Source organism: Cetorhinus maximus, chromosome 22 (assembly GCF_964194155.1).
Source record: "Cetorhinus maximus chromosome 22, sCetMax3.hap1.1, whole genome shotgun sequence".
NCBI lineage: Eukaryota > Metazoa > Chordata > Chondrichthyes > Lamniformes > Cetorhinidae > Cetorhinus > Cetorhinus maximus.
This window is the reverse complement of record NC_135900.1, coordinates 52,908,943-52,932,849: the sequence shown is the minus strand read 5'-3', so window position 1 is coordinate 52,932,849 and position 23,907 is coordinate 52,908,943. Positions and strand designations below refer to the sequence as shown.

Genomic DNA, 23,907 nt, shown 5'->3' with positions numbered 1-23,907 from the left:
TAGCAGGTCTCGGCCCATCCAGTCCCACAGAGCCGAATACAACTCCGCCGGCAAGCCGTCGCTTTTGGGAGTTTTACTCTTCTCGAAGGACTCAAGGGCCTTAGTCAGTTCGTCAGGAGTTAGCGGTTTGTCCAGACTCTCCCGTGTACTGTTGTCTAAGACCTCCGTGATAGAGGACTGGGAGGCCATGCTGTCTGTGGGCTTCACGTCATACAATCCGGCATAAAAGGATTTGCTGATCCTCAAAATGTCAGACTGCAATGACTTTACTGAGCCACCTTCTTCCTTCAGGCTGCTGATCACAGAGCTCTCTGTGTGTACCTTTTGGAAGAAGAAACGTGAGCACATCTCATCCTGCTCCACGGAGTGGACTCTGGAACGGAAGATGATCTTGGAGGCCTCTGAGGCAAAGAGTGAGGCTTGCTGGCTCTTCACCTCTTGGAGTTCCTCCTTGACATCGACCCCCATTGACTGCAGCCGGAGCAGATTCTGCATGTTTTTCTGGAGTTGGGACATTTCCCTCTGTTCCTTTCTAGCTTTCTGGGTGACTTTGAGGATGAAAAACCTCTTGATGTTTCCCTTGATTGCTTCCCACCAGTGTGTCAGGGACTCAAAGACACTTCAGTGACATAATATTGGAGAATTGCAATTTTAAAATTGTAATCTCAGCTCAGGGTTCAGCTGCCTATGTGATCAGCCATTTCAGCTTTACTTTCAGGGTCATGGTGCCACCTGAAATATTACATCAAATTGTTTTCTTATTATTACTCTGTCCATTATTTCAATGTGTTGTATTTTTTTTGGTAATTTGAGGTTTATTATTGACTCCATTAGAAAAATACTGAGTCAGTTTAATTATTCAAATTCACAATGAACTAAGTTTTTTTTAATCTATTTAATATTTCTTACAGATTCCCTTGAAATTATTTCCACTGCAGCCACCCATTCGAATGCTGCAATCCGTATGATGGTGAGTTCGAAAGTTATATTTTCCTTTAATGACTTCAATTTTTTTTTACAAAGGGCACATGTCAGGATTATCTATTTGCAAGTGAGCAAGCACATAGTTACCATGGACAAACACTGTAAATTCAAGGGCCCTTACTGCAAAGATAGGAGTCAGCACAGTAAAATCCAAATACATTGTGAGTAGTTGACAGCAATTTATATAATAAATATTCATATGAATAGTGATATCTTCTCACCAGTTCACTCTTGTGACATTCCTGATCATTAATATCTTTGCAATTGCATCTGCTGTACAGCTTGCCATCAAAAGAGATTTACTGCAGTGTGCTTGATTTCACTGCACAAAGCTGCTGGAGAAATGAAAACCATTTCTGACGGTGCATAACAATTAAGGCAAGCTCAAAGATTGCAAGCTGCCCAATGGTTGTAAAAAAAAAGGTAGATACCCTGGGCCGAATCTTCCTCTGGGCTTGGGGAAAACATGACCTTCACACTTTCACGGCTCACATACTGCTCACCTGACCCATGTGTAACTTCACACGCCATTTTGGTCTTTTCACACTGGGTTGGGGTTGGCCGTGCAGTTTGCAAGCTGTGCTGGAGTGCTCGAGGAGCCTGGTTGGCTAGAAGGCTCACCTTGGTTATCCAACGCAGTATCTCTGCTCCCAGCAATGCTTAAAGGCCCTCTAAACTTCACCCCCATCCATCCCCATTTCAGTCCATGCCCTCTCAGATCATCCATTCATCCATGCCACCCTATGTCGCCGCTATGCGCCCTATGTATCCTTCCCTAGCCACCCTCCCAGTATGCACTTTGTACAGTTCTCAGCTTCCAAACAAAATCAATGGAACATTTTTTACATTCCTTGGGGAAGAAAATAAAAAAAAAACCTCTTCCCAGCTAACAAAAGCCTCCATAGTATTGATACTAAGAAAAGAATGCATTCTGCCACGTGGAGGGAAATACCCTACTAATACTTGTACCTATTAGCTTGCGTCAACAAACTAGAAACCACATCAAATGGACAAACTGTTACTACAACAAATTGAAACTGCCATTCATTCTTCGGTGAATGGAACACCTTCTGTGCTGAAACCCGTTAGCACTTGAAAATCGGGCAGCATTCAGAATGGCCATCGCAGTCCACCTAATAGACTGCCCTGTGGAAAGGAAAAAACAGAAGGTGCTCATTTCAATTTCGAGGCAGAATGCCTTTCAATGTGTAAGGGAGTGGGTGGCTAGATCTTTTCCAAGTGTCAAAACCATTTTTTTTAATCAGCCAGGTCCAGGGCCATTTAAATCATAGTAGAAAAAATGACAGCATAGGCTGACAGAATATTTTGTAATGTTTTTCACTGCATTACAGTGCTTTCTCCATTGGAAAAGCACTGTAATGCATGTGAACAAATACACAGGGCAGCTCAGTGGAAGGGCCAACTTACCTTTAAAGAACAGATCCCTATGATGAATCATTGCATTAAGAACACAACTTACATTAGAATACAGCACCTAATAGCATTTAAAAGCGTGAAAACATCTTACACTTAACTTTCAGAATGTTCCAGACTCCTCAGCAGGCTTTCCATTTTCTTCACAAACTCTCAAACCTGACATGCTCATAATGGACTTCCAAAGCTCCGCACCACCAGAAGAAAATGGTGTGCAGGAGACAATCTGATTTTCGTCCCCCAATTAAAATAGGGAACACAACCTCAGCAAGGGTGGGTGTGCACATTAGTTATTGTCCACCCACAAAAATGCCAGAGGAAATTAGCGTGGGTCAATTATGTGGATAAAATTCAGATTTCCTCCAAAGAAAATGTGTGGCCATTTGCACGCCAAAGCGCACTTCTACACCCAGATGGAAATTTGGGCCAGATGTTTAATAATTCATGACTCTGAGGATTAATTTGTGCAGGAGACATCACATACCAACCCAATTTCTGTGACCTGTTGGTCATGTGAAATTACTATGTTTACCAGTTATTATTGTTACTTTGTTGAACTTGCCATATAATCAACTCAGTTTGTGAAGGTAATCTGTATATTAAATATCAATGTGCAGAGAGTAGGAACTCCATTTAAAAAAATCTTGGGGTTCACCAGAACAAGGATGTTAATTTTTATTTAGATGTAAACTGTTATCTACCATAGGAATTTAACTATAAAGTTAAAATGGCTCACTGAACTTATTTTTGGTGAGGTCTAAAAAAGCACAAAATGATGCATTTTTAGTGATACCTGGAAATTCTTGCAAGTTCAGAAATAATGTTCATGACCATGCCCTTTTACCTCAGGGTCATACCATAGTAATGAAGAAAAACTTGCAATCCTGGGGCAATTCCCACTGCAGTAATAAAGTCAAAGAAAAGATTTATTAGAAGATTATAAAATTATGAAATGTGAACAGGGAAAGGCTTTCTTCTGGTTGGTCAGTTCGTGACAACAGTGTCATCAATTTAAAATGATTAGTTAGAGGGTGAGGATGGAGGTTAGAAAAAATATCTTTACATAGAGGGATGTTGGAGCATGGAATGTTTTGCCACAAGGGGTCATAGTGGCCTACAGCACAGAAAAAGGCCCTTCGGCCCATCGAGTCTGCACCAGTCAAACTAGTACCTAACTATTCTAATCCCATTTTCCAGCACTAGGCCCAATAGTGTTGAGGCAAATATAAATGTAATAAACATTTGAAGCAAAGAAAGATGCGTCCCAGCCCAGAAATTTTGGCATCATTTTTGTGTTCAATGCACTCAAAAACTATTGGTGTTTTTGATGATGTTCTTGATTGGTAAGGGGATCAAAGGTTACGGGGAGAAGGCGGGAGAATGGGGTTGAGAAACGTACCAGCCATGATTGAATGGCGGAGCAGACTCGATGGGCCGAATGGCCTAATTTCTGCTCCTATGTATTATGGTCTTATGGATATGTTCTAATTTGGAATGAGTTTGAGCACAGATCAGCAGTGTTTTGCCATCTTTGATATCAAATGACAAAAGACACTCAAAGGCATCGAGTGCACTCAAAGCTATCCAGTGAACTCAAAGCTACCAAGTGCTCTCAGCACCATTGGAAACTACAAGGAAATTAATTACTTAAATAATATCTGAATTTGTGCAGCTTTTCATTTGGACCAAAAAATATTTCCACTATACTGCACTTGAGAACACTCATCTGATCCCCATCAGTTCTTAATTCCTTTTAGTCTCAAGGTCTATACTTTCCACCCACCACCCCCCAGTCTCAGGGCCTAAACCCTCTTTCCCCCACCCCATGCCCTTCAGTCTTGGGGTCTAAAATCTTCCCTCAATATCCTCTTCCTCCAGTTTCCAAACTCTTCCCCCTTCCAGTCTCCAACTACCCCCCATCTCCGAACTCATCCCCCACCTCCCTCCAGTCTCCAAATTCTCACCCCCTCACCCCTTACTTCAATCTCCAAACTCTTCCACCCTCTCCCTCTCTCCCCAAACTCTTAACCCCCCCCCTCCTTCCAAACTCTTACCCCTCTCTCCCTCTAGTCTCCAGGCCTCAGGCCCCACTGAACACGGAGACCCAGGTTGCCTCTCTCCACCATCACCTCCACCCTGACTCTCTCCACCTTCCCTGCGTCTCACTACCCACCCCAAATACTTAACTCGTTGACGGTGCCATCGCTGCTCCCACACCGGCTCAAAACTGCATCAGGGCCGGCCTCACTGTCACTTTCTGTTCTGGCTGGACCTGTAAACTGAACTCAACTTGGGAGAGGGGAGGGGTGGAGAGAGAAGGGAATGGGGGCGAGCGGGGGGTGCGAGATGGAAGGGGAAGGAGAGAGAAAGGAAGAGAACTGCTGCAATTTGGGAGGATGGGGGTTCGGGGGCAGAAGAAAATTGATTGGGGTGTTGTGGGGGAGAAAACTGTTGCAATCTTTGGGAGGGGTGACGTGGAGGGGCTAGCAGAGTTGTGCCACATTATAAATTACAAAGGAAAACACAAAACTAGCTTATTAAAACTTCCATTGAAACCTGCTTTTTCTAAAGTTGGCTCAGTTTTAGGATGTTTGAAGCTATGGAAATTCAGAAATATGGAAAATAAACTGGTTGTTTTTTGTGTCCGAATGCCTAAGTGATGTTGCTAATTGCAAATTGTTTGAGTGCTGCAGTTTGAGGCAATTGATGACATTAATGTCAGTTACATTACTTGCAATGTTAAATGATAGCTAAATTGGTTTGAGTACAACTGATGTCAAATGAGCGCACATGAATGCTGTTGAATGCAAATGATGTCAAAATTTGCAGGTAGGGATGGTTAGAGGGGAAATAGGAGCAGTGGTGTGCATTTTGGATTGCTCTAACAAAAAGCTAGTACACAGAAAATGGGCCAAGTAGACTCATTCTATGCTGTCAATTTGTGATGCTATGGGATGTTATTCTCCAGTGAACCTAAACTTCTATCCTACCCTTGTTTTCTCCCCATGCAGATTCCCCCTAGAGATATAAACTTCTTACATCCATGAAGAAGAGGCAACTAGCATAGGCGAAAACCCCTGACCACTAATTCATGAGATGCAATTTTTACCAGCCTTAAAATGCACTACAGTGCATATTCAGATAAGATATATAAAATTCCAGAGTTTTGGATATAAGTCATGGTGAATTTTTTTTGTTGACTCCAAGAGTCACATGTAGCTACTCTTGTGACCAATTCATCTTTTTGAATATGTTTGAAACTAACATGTATAGAGGCCAGTCCACACATGGTTCCACTCCTAAATATTACAGTAAATGGGAAGAGTAGGCTAGATTATAATAAAATGCACTTTGCACAACTCACAGCCAAGCTGCTCTGTATCAGATCCACAATGTGAAATATCATGCGATACTCTGACACATGTTTGCAGCTGATGAGTTCCTAATTACAAGAATATTCTTAGAAGAAGCCCAAAACCAGATGTTAAGCATTTCCATCTTAGGAAGTAAGAAGAACTTTCAGCCCAAGACTCCTTCCAAATACCATCTGTGGACTAATCTTGCATATCAATTAATGACCCGCTCAAGAATGATTTTGGAGATCTGCCCATAAAATTTGAAGAAAAATACATAGCATGAAGCATTGAAACCTAGAAATGGGAAAGAAGATTATGTAAAGTACCTTCCCTCTTTCATATAAATAGAATGATATTATAAACTTGAGGAGATTACTAATATTTTGTTACATTTAGGAAAAGATGAAGAAGTTGATTGACGTGTATGAAATGTTAGGAGGTGAAGAGGAGGATATTGTTAATCCCTCAAATGAACTAATAAAAGAGGGACAAATCCTTAAACTGGCTGCTCGCAACACTTCTTCACAGGAAAGATATCTTTTCTTGGTAAGTACTTCTGCCATTAAGAAGGCACAAACTGGATAACCTGGTGGGAGGCAGTAAGAATTGTTGATAATATTGCAACCTTACAAATGGTCTTCCCTCCCTTTGCAGCCTGAGAATTGCTAATCCTTGTTCAATTTATTTGGATTTAGCTGATGTAAGGGAAAGGATGTTGGCACCAAAGAAGCCCTACACCACTAAATCTTTAGAGATACCTTTGGTCATATACTCAGCTGGAGAATCCGGGCTTATTTCAGCCTTGGCACCAATTTTCTAAAACAAAACTGCATTTAAAATGAGCTTCATTATATGCAATATGCTTCTTTTGTGATGTTTCTAATTTAACACCTCAAATTGTTCCCTCCACTGAGACGGATAATTATAACGTTATAGCTCGAAGTATCTTCAGGCACTATTACTAATATGGAATTTTGTTTGGTTTGTAGTTCAAATGGATGTAGCACTAAATGTCACTACACTTCATTGAAATCCTAGTGCTAACAATGGCAATGCAATTGCTGATCTTGTAGTATAAATATTGACAAGTAGTTGAATTCACTTAAGGCTGGATATAAATACTTTGAAATGCGAAAGGTAACTTATTATAACACAAACAAAAAATTTTGGAAAACTTTCCCATTAGTTTTATATAAACTGCCAACAGTAGCAGGGTACTTACAATTAACGTTTCTCCTTCTACTGTCCTACTTTATGAGGTCGACTTGACCTGCCTACCAACATCTGGCACACACAAAAATGAACAGGGTAACTTTTGACTTTGTACTCTTCCTGGTAAGGAATCCCGCTTGCCAGGAACACACATCAGAAATTCAGGCAACTGCTAAACATAATTTTCCAACTACTTAAATTAATGGTTGGAAAGTCAGACATGATCTCTGGAATTTCTGAAATCCATGCCTAGCAGAAATATTTCCCACTGGGAGAACAGTCTTTCATGGACGTAAGTCACCTTTTTAATTTACAGATTGTATTCAGTGTTATTTCACCTGCCACACCTCCAATATCTTTAAGACACCCCTGTCTTCCTAAATTACTTTGTGGTTAGTGTCTAACGCTCCTTCGCCATATTTTACCCCACACACCCTATGATGCTCTCCCCTCCCTCTTCCCTCAGAAACTTGCGAAGTGCTCTTAAGATGACACCTTACACACATTCTGTGTAAATGTCTACCGTCTAAAGTCATATTCAGTATTTGGATTTATAGCTACCTGTGTCCATGCTAAATCAGAAAAAGTGCTAGGTTCCATTAGGCATGAAATGATCTAATGAGCAGACAGAACATTATAACACACTGCTGACATTGTTGTTTGTCTTATTGAGTTCTGCCATTTCAAGGTAAGTGCTATTTAATTAGGCTTTTTTTTAAACAAAGGCATGCAATTCCAGCTAAAACTGTTGATTATTAATCCAACCCCAGGATACACATTACATTGAAATGGGTTAGTAATTTTCAAACTTTATTATTGCTTTTTCCTTCTCTCCACAGTTAAACAATATGTTGCTGTACTGCGTTCCAAAATTCAGTTTGGTGTTTACGCGATATTCTGTTCGAACGAAAATTGGCATTGAAGGCATGAAGGTTTGTCAAATTGCTAATAAATAGTGAACTGCAGTTCATTTTCCTTTTCTGAATCATGTCGTCTAAACGTATTCTATCTGTGCTACTGCATATTATAGGTGATTGAAACCCATAACAAAGACTATCCAAACACATTCCAGGTCTCTGGAAAGGAACGAACACTAGAGTTGCAGGCTAGGTAAGATTAAATCTGCTTTAGCAGTTATTCCGCAGATGTAAACTGTTCTGTTATATTGCAATGGATTTCAATTGAAAGAGAGAATGCAATTGTTTGCATTTATGTAAAGCATTTCACATACTCTGGACATCCCAAAGTATTTCGGAGCCAATTAAGTTATGCACAGGAAGGTCACACAAACAGCAAATGAGATAAATTATCTGATGATCTGTTTTGTGATGTTGGTTGAGAAAAGAATGTTCGCCAAGATACTCAGAAAATTCCTTGCCCTTCTTTGGAAAATACCCAGTGGTACTATTTACATTCACCTGAACAATGCCTCAGTTTAGCACGTCATGAAGACAACACCTGCAGTCCAGGACAATGGCAGTGCAGCATTGTTGAAGTGTCAGGCCAGGTTGTGCACTCAAGTTGAGAAGTGATGTTTTAACCCATGACTTGGTGTGCTCTTTTCATCATCACTAATTTCTAAAGTCTTACATCTAGTGCACCCCCATTCAATTTTATAAGCTAATTTTAGTCTATTGCACATAGCACAAAACTTCTCCAAATTAGCCAGCCAGTCGAATAGCAAACTAACTTGGACTGCAATTTAATTGAAGTGAGCATTAGGAACAATGGCCAGAATTTTCTTGTTGGTGTATGGGGGCGGACCCCGCATGCCAATGCGTAAAATGATACATGGTGACATCGGGCGAGCGTCCTGACGTCACTGTGCGCCAACGCAATATTTAGGTGGGCGGGCGCGCGATGTTCTTGGACACGCACCTGCCATTAATTAATCAGCTAGTTAAGGCCCTTGAGGCAGCAATTGTCTGCAATTTTTTGGGGCCCGTGCAATCTTCAGGATGGGCGCAACAGGCAGGCGGGTAGGAGACATTTGTATAAACCTCATCCACGGGCGGGATAAGAGAGGTGAGTGGCGTTGCGAGTGGTATCTGTTAGATATTTAATTGTGAAAGTTACTGCTACTTACCTGTGTGAGCAGGAATACTTCAAAACTCATACCAGCTGCTTGGACAGGAATAACAGCCTTCAGATCAGGACTCTACAGTAAAGATCATTTTTGGGACTTGCAGGTTTCAGGAAGCCTTGCCTTAGCCTGGGAATGGGAGTTGCGCTATCCACTGGAGGCACCTCCTCTGAGGAGGAAGGGAGGGCCAGAAGGGGGAGGAGGCCAGGAGTCCACAATCAGCCTGCGGGGGAGCCACCTTTGGGAGGAGAGGCGCAGGCACAAGGGGCGCAGGGCCAACAGGAAGTCCAAGGTGGAAGGGGTCACAGAAGACGCCACTATCCTGCTGCTAGGGTATACAGGCGGCGAAGCAGCTACCTCAATATGTCTGAGGTACAATGTTGAAGGAGGTTTCATCTTTCGAGGAAGACAGTCACCTCCATCTGTCAGATGATAGGCCCTGAGATCTGCGCCAACTGTGTGGGTGGGCACCCCTGCCAGTGTCACTGAAGGTTATGGTTGCCCTCAATTTCTATGCCTCCGGTACATTCCAGGGGTTAGTGGGTGATCTTTGTGGTGTCTCCCAATCAGCTGTCCACACTTGTGTCAAGCAGGTGACAGACGCTCTGTTCAGGAGTGCATTGATGTTCATTCACTACCACTGGGATGAGGCCAGCCAGACACAGCGAATCAGAGGCATCACAGCGATTGTTCGTTTCCCCTGCATCCAGGGTGCAATAGACTGTACACATGTGGCCATCAAGGCACCAGCAAGTGAGCCAGGTGCCTTCGTCAACAGGAAGGGCTTCCACTCCATGAACGTGCAGATAGTGTGTGATCACAAGATGCAGATTTTGCAAGTTTGTGCAAGGTACCCAGGCAGCTCCCACGACGTTAACATCTTCAGACACTCCCAGGTGCCGGGGCTCTTCGGTGCTCCAGCCCGGCAGGATGGATGGCTGCTGGGTGACCAGGGCTATCCCCTCAGAAGGTGGCTCATGACTCTCTACTATCCAAGACCAGAGGCTGAGCAGCGGTACAATAGGAGCCACACTTCCACAAGGACTGTGGTGGAGAGAACTATCAGTCTTCTCAAAATACACTTCCGATGCCTGGGCCGTTCAGGGGGCGCATTCCAATACCCCTCAGATCGTGTGTCGCTGATAGTGGTTGCATGCTGCGCTCTCCACAATCTGGCGCTGGAAAGGGGTGACACAGTGGAGGAAGAAGATGTAGATGCAGTTGCTCCAGCTGCACACGATGAGTCAGCAGTGAGTCCGAGGATGAGCACACATAGGAGAAAGCGGAGGGGGTAGACACTGACCCAGGCATACTCCAGGAAGGCAGGGACAGGGGAGGCTTTAATCCAAAGAACCTTTAGCTAGCCCACCACAGATGGACCTCCAAAACACACCAGGGCTGCAGACTCCATACTCGATAGCTGAGTGCAAAATCTGCCTGGATAGGAACATTAACTAAGGCCCTTGTCAATAAAGCTCAATGTCAAGCAACTCATTCATAACACCGTGGGTTCTCGTCCACCTGCAGAAGCAAGCAATCACCCTGAGCCATGCTTACATATCCACATTTAATGATATAACAAAATCAAGTTCAGAAACCAAAAAAAAGATGTTGCACAGCACACCAAATCTTAATGAACTAATAGTGAGCCAACATAAAAGCACCAGCGAGAAACCCATGGTGTGCCTAAAGTGCTTACGGGTGCTATGTCTAGGTGCTGTCCCCTTGCTGGCACTGGCATCTGAGACAGCTTGCTTTCTCTGCTGTCCTGCTGGCTCGATGACATTGGCGGCCGTCCTCTGGCTCGTGGAGCCTGTGCTGGCCCCTCCTGGGAGGGAGTGGCCAGTGCCACAGCTGGCATCTCCCCAGTCACCGCAGCCTCATGGGATCCCACGGTCACTGGCAGAGGGGCGGAGGAGCTGCTGCCCTCATTCAGAGCGCCCTGAGAGGAGCCCGCAGAGACAACAGGCAGCTGCTGCACCGCCGTGAGGTCGTGTCAGACCTCCCTGCTCACCGTAGATGGATGGGCACCAAACTGGGACACTTGGTGCCCAAACCATCTCCCACACTGGCATTGACCAACTGAGGTCAATGCCGCTGTGAGAGCTTGCTGACCTGAGCACGTCCCCAGCAGGCCCTGATGGGTCTCCAAATGGGAAAGTGCTAAGTTAAAATCTTAGCTTAATAAGCACAAATTTCACTAGCATATAAGCAACAGAATATTTCAAAGATATTCCCTAAGTGGGTTGTCACCTTCCATACAAAATTAAAGAAACTGAGATTGATCTGATTGAGCGGTTGGTGGTTCTTGAATGGTTTTGTCTGACTACATTTATCTTCTGTCAGAGCGAAATGTTGCTAATGTCACTTGGTGGGTCTTTTTGAGTAGCAAAGTAAGGATGAGAGTAACCGGAATTTGCTATCTTCCACACAAATATAGGAATTATTAAGTACACATGCCACATTAGTTCTGCAGTTCTTTGTTTTTGCTAAGTAATATTACCAGAGCCCAGTGTGTTTTCCCTGCATGTGAAGCTGCTGTGATGTTTCTGTCCATTTCTTATCCCTCAGTTGAAACTATCTGCCCTGCTTTTATTTAAACTTGGAACTGGTGTGATTCTGTTTTCTTTCAAATAATTATAGGTAAGACATGTTAGTCAGACTAAGATTTTAACATTTCTTTTTCCAAAAATTCTCTTTATTCATAAAATTTGTAAAGTTACATTACATAACAGTTCACATTTGACATTATATACATGCAATACAGATCAGTTTCTTACAATACACTACATGAGGCATAACACTACACTTGCCATAATAGATTATATTTGCATATACATTTACATTTGCTATGAAACGGCAGGTGATTTTTGCTAGGCTGACCAAATCCACAAGGGAAACTTGACCACGCTATGACAACGGTTTTGCAATTTGTATTTATTACGAGAAGGTTTGTGCATTGAATTCAGAAGTAATGAATCCACTAACACCTTTAGAGATTTTAAAAATTAAATTAAAACATTTATTAGCAAAAGAAAAGAATGAAAACACATACACAAGATTACAGTTACACCTTTACTTAATATTAAAACAAATCCCAAAATTCCTAATTAACCTGACTCCCAACTACATGCCCCCTTTAAGGCAACAGTCCAAAATAGATATTAAATGTAGAGAGGCAATCCAGCAGGTTTACCACAGCACCCACTCGACAATGGAATTCTAAACGCTTTTTAACACAATTTTGGCTATTGGAACAGCAGTCTTTTGCAGAGTGGCTAGAGGCTGTTTCCCCAAGTTTGTTTCACATGGTGTATCTTTTAGATCTTACACGGTCACCCCTCATACAACCTTCCATCCTTCTTTAAATATGTTCCTTCCTCTTTAACCTGTAAATCCCGTTGTTTCCATATGTCTTTGGAATTTATTTTTCTCGTACTATAAAAATTTTTCATGTTGTCAATATGGCCTTTTCCTTTTGGGAAAAATAAACATAATAATATTGCTCTATTTATCCTGTCAGTTGTAAAACTTTATCATGTTTCTTTGAAAACCAAACATCTCTCCACTTATCTTAAAATGCAAATTTCATTCACACCCTATCTACTGACTTTACCCTAGCTCACTCATTTCAATTCAAGGGCATTTCAAATACCCTTTTTACACCTAAACTCATTTGATAATTTCAACCTTGCAGTCTATCCAACTCTAATTCAATTAATTCAGCTATACAGGCAGAACCATGCACACACCCACAAACATAAGCCTGCTTTACAATATCCCACAATAATAATAATATGAAAAATATGGTAGCTTTGTGACATATTTCATGTCAAACATTCATACAACCCAAGGAGTTTTTTATACGGTTGGAGGGCCTTAGATAGTGGTCTTTCCCCAATTTCCCTTTGCATAACTCTCCCAAAGCTTTAATGCGTCCCTCGGCATGCATTTCTGACCTTGGAATGTGCCAGTCTGCAACACCTGGTCATTGGTAGCTCTTTGCACTGGCAGACCAAAGGGCATATTTCACTGAATTGATGGTCCTCCAGCATTAGTTGATGTTAAGCTCAATATGCAGCCCTGGAAACAGCCTGTAGAGCACTGTTCAAGAAGAACCTCGACAAAAACCACTATCTCTTTCCAGATGTGCTTTGCAAATGCACGTTCCTGAAGGAGGTCAGTGATGGTCTCTTCTCACCACAGCCACCTCAATGGCAGGTGCAGTAGCACTGAGACTCTGGGTGTGCAAGAAGGATCTGACAGTCTGCTCATGGAACTATCCAACCAGATCTACCATCTCCTTTTCCTGCTGGGCCTCGAGAACATTATGTGCTGACCAAAGCCTGATGGACTCGTGGTCAAAGGTATTTTCACACAACTTTTTCCATGAACAACAGGTGGTATGGCGCAGTCCAACTGAATGGAGTGTTCTTTCACAGATCTTTCACAACACCGAGAACAGAGAACCTCAGCACATAGTAACACTTGGTGTTTGCGTATCGGGGTCTATGCACAGCTTAATGCATTCAGTAGCTGTGAAGATAACCATGGTCATGAACTTCTATGCATCTGGATTCCTTCCAGCTGGAGCTGGAAGTATTTGCAGCATCTCACAATTTGTCATCTACTGTTGTGGAAGGGAAGTCACTAATGCTTTCTATTCAAAGAGATCTGACTACATTTCATTTTCACTTGCCAGAGCGCAGTTGGCACAGCAAGCATGTGGCTTTGAGAGCAATGAAGAATTTCCCTGTTAGTGGATTCTATTGACTATATGCAAGTCGCTTTATGGACACCACATTTCACTTGAGATGTAACACAACCAAAGGGATTCTGCTGCCTCAATGTCCATTTGGTGTGCAACTGTATACAATGAATTATGCAGGTCAATGCCTGGTAGCCTACCAGCAGTCATGATGTCAGTAGTAATTCATGGTTCCATCTGCATTCAAGCCACCACAACAAAGCAAAGCATGGCTATTGGAAAACAAGGGCTATCTGGTGATCATTTGTCTGATGATTCCAGTACTCAACCCCCATACACATGGACAGCATGCAATGAAAGCCATCCTGCTACATGAAATATAATGGAGCAGGTCATTGGCATGCTGAAACAATGTTTCTGCTGTCTGGACTGCTCTTGAGGGAGCCCTTCACTAGTCTGCAGAGTGGATGTCAGGATTTGCAGTACTCTATGTGCTGCAGAACCTCATAAGGGGACAGCCCTTGCCACCAGCTATGAGGAACAGGAGGAGAAAGGAGGGAGGAGCAACCTAGACATCCCCGTTCTGGCTAGTCTTTCTGTGTACCACTCATTCAACAACCTAATTTTCTATGCATTAACATTTGTCACTGATCATGGTAGCATCTGCTTGACCATAATTCAAAAAAACAGAAGCAACATTAAATAAACATTCCAAGCCAAAGTTAATGACAAAATTGTGTCATATAGTACAAGTATAAACTGATCAATCATCTTGTGCATGACTTCCATGTGCATTTTCCTGTCCTAATGTTCCCATGCTGTGCGACCCCAGTGGCTACCCAGCATGGGTAGCAGCAGTCTGGACTGGCTGGCTAATGGGCAATAGGCAAAGTGGCAGAGGTGGGAGGATGAATACTGTCTGAGAAAGGACAACAGGTTAATTCTCCAGCAAAGAACCTCAGCAATTCTTGTAATCTGTTGAAGGACAGATTGCTGGACTGCTGTGACACTCTGCAATCTGCTTTGCACACTGGTATCCACAGCTGGCCTTGCATGAGAGCAGTTTGAGTTTGCATGGCAGAGGTCTGAGCTTTCATTGAAACCCAAACATTGGATAGCTTCTACTTGTGCTGCAATGAAAGCTGAGACATCAGCAATTGAACACTGCATCATGATTGAATCCTCATGTGCTAGTGAAGTTGTCCACCACTTGCATGCTGGAAAGGATGGGACCCAAGCTCTGCAAAAGGACATATGCAAATTTGGTACCAGACTCCTCCAGGCTCCTTGATATTGTACATAAGATTTCTGGTAAGTCTGCCAATGTGCCAAGTATTTCATTATGCATACGCATTAGCACCCATTGAGGTACTCATCCATGTCCTCTGCAGCAGAGCCTGTATGCGATCTCGCCCTCTGTGGATCTGGCACCTGTGTGACTCTTATCCTGCATGTAGGCCACTCATGTCTATTGACCACCAGATGTGTATCCCCATCTCTAAGTTAAGCATGCAGTACCTGGTTTGGTGTTTGCAAGTATGAGATCAAGTGATGGGGGAGAATTTTCCCCCCATCAGGGGGGAAGTGCAGGAGCGGGCACAGGCGGGCGCACCTCCGATCAGAGCCACCACTTTACGTGGGCAGGCCAATTAAGGCCCGCCCCAATGTGACATCCGTCAGGAAGTGCTATGCGCCCCCTGTGCGGGCGGGGGGGAAATCCCTCAGCCGAGAGTGCGCTCTTTCGCGCATGTACGTGAAAGAGCGCACTCATCTCCCTGAGGCTAAGTGCTACCTTAGAGAGATCGGCGCCACATTTAAAAATGGTGCAGGTGCAACAATAAAGTGTCACTGACCTGTCCCCACTCATGTGACACTGCCACATGAGTGGGAACATGTCCATACTTTAAAGTATACATTTGTTAAAATTTTAAAAACCCTCATGAAACCTCATCCTGCCCGTGGATGAGGTTTCATGCTTTTTCTGAAGCCCACCATTAATGGCAGTCCATTAAATATCTCAATTACTTTTTAAATGGCCTCAATAGGCCATTGACAGGACAGCGGGTGCACAACTGATTCGGCTGCGACCCCACCGACCTGAAAATTGAAATGTTGTCATTTTACACATCAGCAAGCGGGCCCCGCCCCTCGCTCGCCGACCTAAAGATCCTGGCCATGGTGTTTCTTCATCTGTTCCACATGTTACTCTTCCACCACTGCCTGGTCAGGTGGCAATTCTAGGGTAACTGAAAGGAGAAAGGTACAAGGTCGTGGGAGGGGAAGAGGTGCATGTTTACACCACCTGCAGCATGTAATGAGAGGAGATTGTGGGATGTGAGAAGGAGGATTTAAGGGTACCACTATCTTCTATAGTTCCAATCCCACCACTTGCGCTTGCCCTCGGTGATGCCCACTCTAGTAATGGTCGGCACTATCTCCCCCATAGAGGTGAAGGCATACACCATGCCTGCCCCCATGCTTGCTGTCTCTGGTTGTATACCATTTTGTCCTGCAAGAAAGAGGGAAGTGTATCAGTGAGTGTGGTGCAACATATTTGGGTAATGTGGCTGTCATGGTTGAATAGCTGGCAGTGTGCGCGTTACAATTCCCATGCATGTTTTTAAGGGTTATCAAATTTCATGGGCATAGTTTGTTGTCATGTAGGCATTAGAAATACTTCAAAGAATGATTCCCTTCTCTTTATGAAAGCTTTCTGGTAAAATAGTGATAATCTGGGCAGAGACTTCAAAAACAAGTTGATTTAGACCATAAGACATAGGAGCAGAAATTAGGCCATTCGGCCCATCGAGTCTGCTCCGCCATTCAATCATGGCTGATAAGTTTCTCAACCCCATTCTCCCGCCTTCTCCCCGTAACCTTTGATCCCCTTCCCAATCAAGAACCTATCTATCTCGGTCTTAAATACATTCAATGACCTGGCCTCCACAGCTTTCTGTGGCAATGATTCACCACTCTCTGGCTAAAGAAGTTTCTCCTCATCTCTGTTCTAAAAGGTCTTCCGTTTACTCTGAGGCTGTGCCCTCGGGTCCTAGTCTCTCCTACTAATGGAAACATCTTCCCCACGTCCACTCTATCCAGGTCTTTCAGTATTCTGTAAGTTTCAATCAGATCCCCCCCTCATCCTTCTAAACTCCATCGAGTATAGATCCAGAGTCCTCAAACGTTCCTTATATGTTAAGCCTTTCATTCCTGGGATCATTCTCGTGAACCTCCTCTGGACCCTTTCCAGGGCCAGCACATCCTTCCTGAGATACGGGGCCCAAAATTGCTCACTATATTCTAAATGTGGTCTGACCAGAGCCTTATAAAGCCTCAGCAACACATCCCTGCTTTTATATTCTAGTCCTCTCGAAATAAATGCCAACATTGCATTTGCCTTCCTAACTACCGTCTTTTGCCTCACTCCCTTCTTAAATAGAGGGATTACATTGGCAATTTTCCAGTCCTCTGGGACCCTCCCTGACTCCAGTGATTCCTGAAAGATCGCCACTAACGCCTCCACTATCTCTTCAGCTATTTCCTTCAGAACTCTGGGGTGTAATCCATCTGGTCCAGATGATTTATCCACCTTCAGACCTTTCAGTTTTCCTAGCACCTTCTCCTTGGTAATGGCCACCACATTCACCTCTGCCCCCTGACTCTCTTGAAATTTGGGGATGTCACTCGTGTCTTCCATTGTGAAGACTGACTGATTTCTATCATACAATGATCTCCAGCTCCACCTGTAAGTTATGAATAGTACTTGTGCTTATTTGAAAAGTTACTGTAACCAGGTTTTAAATTTAGGCCTATCTACTGAGGCGTGCAGCCCCTTAACAGCAAGGTTCAGCCTGGCTGCACGCTACAATCGTGATAATGAGCAGGCAGCACACAGTTGTCCTGCCACTTTCATCTGAAACAACAGGTGTGGGTCGAAATATTGCTCTAAACAATTGTTAAAATAGGTGTAAAACAATAATTGTGAAAGTGCAGACTAGCTTAATTATCTCCTTCTTCTCTGACACATGCACAGTTTCTAGTTGGGCCAATGGGATAATAATTGAGTGTGGAGCTACCAAGATACTTTTTACTTTACCTTGCCCTCTACCTCAACTGAGACTTGCTAAATTTAATGCAGAAGCACTTTACCTTTCATCACAGATGCTGCCTGGCTTGCTGAGTGTTTTCAACTTTTTCTGATTTAATTTAGAATTTCCATTATCTGCAGTATTTTGTTTTAACATGAAAGATACTAAATGTGTGTGTGCATGTGATTTTTTTATGTATATGGGCTGAATTTTCCCCTTGTTGGGGGGGAAGTTGATGGGCAGGAGCACTTCTGATCGGCACCCCCAATCGGAGGTGCGGTGCCATTTTATGTGGGTGGGCCAATTAAGGCCCGCCCAGCGTGACGTCAGCAGGGAAGCGCTATGCGCTCCCTGTGCGGGCGGGGAGGATTCCTAAAATCGAGACTACACTCTTTTGCGCACGTGCACAAAAGAGCACAGTCATCTCTCTGAGGCTAAGTGCAGCCTCAGGGAGATCGGCTCCAAATGTGAAAAAGTTCAAAATAGAAAAAAAAAATTTCCCTAACATGTCCCCTCATGTGACAAAAAGGGGACATGTTAGGGAAATTTTATTTTTCTATTTTGAGCTTTTTCACATTTGGAGCCGATCTCCCTGAGGATGCACTTAGCCTCAGGGAGATGACTGCAGTCTTTCGTGCGCATGCGCGAAAGAGCATACTCTCCATTTTAGGAATCCCCCCCGCCCGCCCACGTAAAATGGCACCGCACCTCCGATTGAGTGGGGACAACATGAGTTGGGACATGTTCATAATTTCCAAAAAAACTTATTTAAAATTTTTAAAACCCTACATGAAGCCTCATCCTGCCCATGGATGAGGTTTCATGCTTTTTCTAGTTCGCGCCAGGGCTCCTAGCCTGCCCGCCAACCTTAAGGTTGGACGGGCAGGTCTACTAATTACTTTAATTAGGTCAGCGGGTGCGCAGCTGATTTTGCTGCACCCCCGCCTTCCTGAAAATTTAAATGGGGCATGGTGATGTCGGGAGTTCCACCCGATGTCACCGCGCGTCATTTTACACGTCGGCGAGCAGGCCCCGCCCCAGCTTGCTGACGATAAAATCCAGCCCAATGTGTATAATAATGTATAAATGCAGGAACTAACAAATATTAGATTTTAAAGTTAATTTTAAACACTAGCCAAAAGATTTGAAGGGAAGAATCATTTCTGACAAAAATAATCTTTATGATATTAAATGAAGAATGTGTGTTATGTTTGTAATGTAATGTTAGTCTCTTTAGTGTTTGAATTAAAATGTGGAATAAAATGCCTGCAAGCCTGTTTCAGGGGTCCAATGAGTACAGATGACAACAAAAGTCAGAATGTACTTGATGCATTCATTATATTTTACAATTTACTTTTGTACAGAAGTTTATGTTCAGTCTCTGACAGAAAACAACACTGCATCCAGGCAGACACTTGAAGGCACTATACAAAGAGATGACTATTTGTTGGCATTTCTGGGGCATATTTCTGCCAGCCTTGTAAGCTAAATGCATTTAAAAGGGAACATGTTCAGATTTTGTTATATTATTACATAGAGGAAAGTTTTCCTCATCAGCGAGTATCTGGAGTGTTTGATCATATTGTTTAATTGCAGCTCTGACCAGGATAAAGAGGAATGGATAAAGGTAAGAACTGTACACATTGTTTTAGATAACTTGCATCTTGACATTTTGAATCAGGGATGAAATAAGTTCTCAAATGTCACTGGTAGTCAGAATTTTCTTATAAGTAAGATATTAATAATTTTATTCAATAAAAAAATGACTTTGGAATTATGGTTTCCAAAGCTCTCCACCACTGAGGTTTTATTATGTCTTATTTGGGTCTATTGTAGACTGGTTAATAGAGGTTAATTGCAATGATTAGTCAACAACTCCATTATCACTGTATCATGTGACTACTGGGTTGGTCGAAGATAAAATAGGTGACTGGACCTTGATCTTTTTTCAGTTAACAATACTAATATTCCTAATATCTTTTTCACAGTAACACTTACAGATTGTCAAAACATGGCTTCTGTGTTCAAATTGTAGTGCCCAGCAGATGTGAACAAGGCACTGAACAGTCGTCTTTTATGTGTAGTTATAAAATCATGGAAACTTACAGCGCAGGAGGACATGCGTTCCATCATGCCCCTGCTGATTCTTTGAAGAAGATGTTGTGCTTCTTCTCACATCCCTGATTTTTGTTCCTCATTCTCAAGTACCTGTTCAACTTGCTTTTAAAATTATTTATGGAGTCGGCTTTTCAAATAGTGTTCCAGATCCCAGCCCTCTGAAAAATATTCTCACCTCCCTCTAGACCTGTTGCCAATGATTTTCAATCTGTGACCCACTCGCCTGAGGGAATATTTTTTCTCTACTCTGTGAAACATTTTGTCATCTTTCTATTGGTTCACCTTGTAAGCTTCTTTGTTCCAAGAAGAACAGTCCTAACTTTTCCAATTTCTCCTTGTATCTAAAGTCCAATGCCTAGTAGCATCTTGGTAAATCACCTCTGTACCTTTTTCTCAGGCCTTTACATCTTTCCTGTGTGTGATGCCCAAAATTATGCACAATATTGCAGCTGAGATCTAACCATTGATTAAAGTTCTAGTGTGATTGCTTTGCTTTTATATTATATTCCTCTATTTATAAACCCAAGTAACTGAAAGGTGTTTTAACCATTTTATCAACTAGTCCTTGTAAGGATTTGTGTAAATCGACACCAATGGCCTGCTGCTTCTCTCCACTTTTCAAAATTATGTCATTGATAGAATGTTGGCTTTCCATACTAGTCCTGCTAAAGTGCATCACTTACTCCACACTGAACTCTATCTGCCATACTTCTACACATTTCACCATTCTGTCTGTTAACCTGAAGCCCATAACTATTCTCATCATGATTTTCTACTTTGCCAAGTTTTGTATCATTTAAAAAATTTATAATGGAGCTTCCTACACCTAAGTCATTTATAAAAATTGCAGAGTAATAAATCTAAAATTTACCATTGAGGAACACCACTGCAAACCACCTCCCAGTTTGAAAACGTCCACTCACTACTACCATCTTTTGCTTCCTGTAACTGAGCTACTTTTGTTTCAATGCCTCCACTGTTCACTGAGGATCATGGAAGCCCATGGAATTAATGAGCCTCCTTTGTGGTGCTTTGTTGAATGTCTTCCAAACATCCATATATACAACCTCCACTACACTACCTTGATCAGTCTTCCCTGTTACAATTGTTTGTATTTGTTGCAAGAATAAAAAAGAGCTTATATTAAAATATTTAAGCTCATAAATATGAGTGTATGCATCTTTGTGGAATGAAATATTTTCCCTTTTTCAATAACAACTGTTATTGAGGGACTCAGAGGAGAGTTGCTGGTTAATATTTCTAGTCCGCACATGAGCCATCCTCATGATTTCTAAGTGAGACTCATAATTCATAATGATTATTTCACTGTAAGCTCACTACATAGAGCACCTATCATTAGAAACTGTGTTCATACTGCCTGAAGCTCATCTCCTTTATCCTTTATAGCCAATACGAAAGTATAATTTTTTGTTTTACCTCAAGTTTTGGACTGCACTCAATGCCAGAGTCTGAAAAGTGCTGAGTCGTGAGGAGACAGGTTCCATAGCTACATTTTCTCTTGTGTAGCAAAAGAGATTAAGATGGAAATATATAATGAGAAACTTGAGCAGTTCATACAATGATCTGATTCCTGAGATTGTGTAATATCCTTTGTTAAACAGGCAACTACCTATTAAACTGTCATAATTTCTTTGTTTACAATTTGCACCCTTTAAAGTGGATAAATAGGCCTGAAATCAAATAAACCTGCGATAAAACATTGCACACTTTATGAAATTAATTTAAATTGGATGCACTTACTCCCAGGGCGTCTTTTCCATAGTGCTTGGATTTATTGGGTTAGAATACTTTGAGTTACAATGTCACACTACATGGGATTATTGTATAACTTTCAATTTGTTCACCTCACCAAATGGTATAATACCATTTCATTGACCTAACTTGGCATAATGCACACATCAGATAGCAACTTAACTCCAGATAAGGTAAATTTCTATCAATTTGCACACACACTTCTTCTTTTAAAAAAAAAACCCAGAAACTCACTTAGTTGTGATCCCATTACATCAGAATGGACTTGATAAACTTAAATGGAGCATTTGCATGACTCATGAGTGCAAACATTACTTGAACCTAACCTCTTGTGTACAACTGCTCATGCCAGCTGGAAACTTTGGCATTTGCCTGTGGGATGGTTGCTCAGGCCATGCTCCCATTACCTTATTGGTCCCCTAAGCAAGTGGTCCTGCAACTTGTCTTTTGTGGTGGTTTGTACCCTCCACTCAATTGTTTGCCAGTTGCCTTGACTGGATCATTACTATTGAGACTGACAACCTCTGCCACAGGGAACATTGGCTCGGCATCCAGCCCATCGTTTACCAAATAAGGGGAAATGGAAAGCTTTACCCCTTATAACGCAGCTTAACTGAGTCTCTGCAGATTCCATAGCCACTCGATCAGTATCCTACTGAAGTTGCTGTGAATATTTGGTAGAACATCTGTGGAATTTGAAGGCTCAAATTTTTTGCAAAATATAAAAATTAAATCTAGTAGTAGAACAGGGGAATTCAAAACTAAGGATTATCTTGAGACTTATAAGTTAACTAAACATTGGAATGCCAATGGCCAGATTATTTTACATCATCTAAACGCTCTATGCTACTGAACTCAGCATTTGTTCTGAGGCATCTGTAATAGCAAAATTATTCTATATTTTAAATCTACAATCCATTTTCACAGAATCGGGTTGCAGCATGATGGATGGAGGTATTTTGCATACCCAGTGATTGGTCTTATTAAATATTTAATTGCATGTAATAGGTTATATATAAACCTGGCTAGCAGTACCAATAGTAATACATCATACAAGAATCTGGAAGGTTTGCGTTTACTGATTTCCTTTCCAAACTTATCTATACAAGCCTGTATTTTTTTCCTTGATTACAGGACAACTTCTGGTACTAAGCATTGAGATGCTACAGCCTTGGCTGTGTATTACTAACTGGTTCAGATCAGTAACTCCATCTTGTTCCTGACCAATAGTGCTGCAGTTTTCAGTTCTAGCATTCCTCAGGTCACGAATCTTATTACCATTGGTAAAGAATTTTGGTTTGCTGGATAAGGGCTTGTTACCTCATTCACATTTTCTAGCAGGAATGAAGGAGATATTTAGAAAGCCAATCACAAGTTTTACAAATACAGTCTAGATGTTATCCAGCTGATTGGCAATGCAAGAAGTTAGTCATATACTTGTATTAATTCGTGTATGCTCTACCTAAAGGCAGGAACTTGGCTGATTGTCTCCTGATGCTTCATCCAGAGCAGTTCTTGGCAGTTTTTTGTCAGTGATGGTTTGCCATTGCCTTCCTTTCTCAGGGGCAGAGTGAGGAGGCAGGTCCCAAATCTGCCTCATCCAGAACAGGATTTGAATCCACACTGTTAGCGTCATTCTGAATGACATGCTTAACCGACCTAGCTACTTCTTGTATGCTTGGGTCTAATAGTAGTATAAAAGTCTGTTATACCTGAGGAAAAACAACGGACTGTTTTGCCTTGTTGGATGGAGTGTTTCATCGATTATTGTATGAACATTGCTGAATACAGCAGAAAAATATTGTCCATGATCCAGATTTTTTTTTTTAAATGATCTGGCTCTTTGAGGCACAAAACTACACAGTATTTAGCATTGCACTGGTATTTTGAAATTGTTTATGTGGTTTCTGTAAATCTTCCTTAGACTGCAAGGCTTAGAAATTTTTACAGTCTAGTCTTGCAATGGAGGCCTCAAACAGTATGTAAAGGTTAGTTAGCCTCCAATACCAGGATAAAGTAACTCTACACCGACTGCTCTGTATGGCTCGGTACAACCCCATGTGTTGAATTAACCTATTAAGTCATTAAGAAGCTGAATTTTTTGGCTGGTTAATCTACATGGCTTAGTCTGTACTATGCTGTGTTTTTTTA

At 42.2% G+C, this 23,907-nt stretch overlaps 1 protein-coding gene across 6 annotated transcripts in view; it reads left to right on the top strand.

Annotated features, from left to right (window-relative positions):
* Positions 1–23,907, top strand: part of LOC144696699 (FYVE, RhoGEF and PH domain-containing protein 4-like) — a 428,322-nt gene that overhangs the window by 381,108 nt on the left and 23,307 nt on the right. For all 6 annotated transcript variants that reach the window (XM_078568320.1, XM_078568319.1, XM_078568321.1 and 3 more), the window contains 5 exons: positions 912–970; positions 6,171–6,320; positions 7,826–7,918; positions 8,017–8,096; positions 19,462–19,492. In XM_078568320.1, coding sequence (XP_078424446.1) covers positions 912–970; positions 6,171–6,320; positions 7,826–7,918; positions 8,017–8,096; positions 19,462–19,492 — 413 coding nt within the window. The remainder of the gene's footprint in view (positions 1–911; positions 971–6,170; positions 6,321–7,825; positions 7,919–8,016; positions 8,097–19,461; positions 19,493–23,907) is intronic.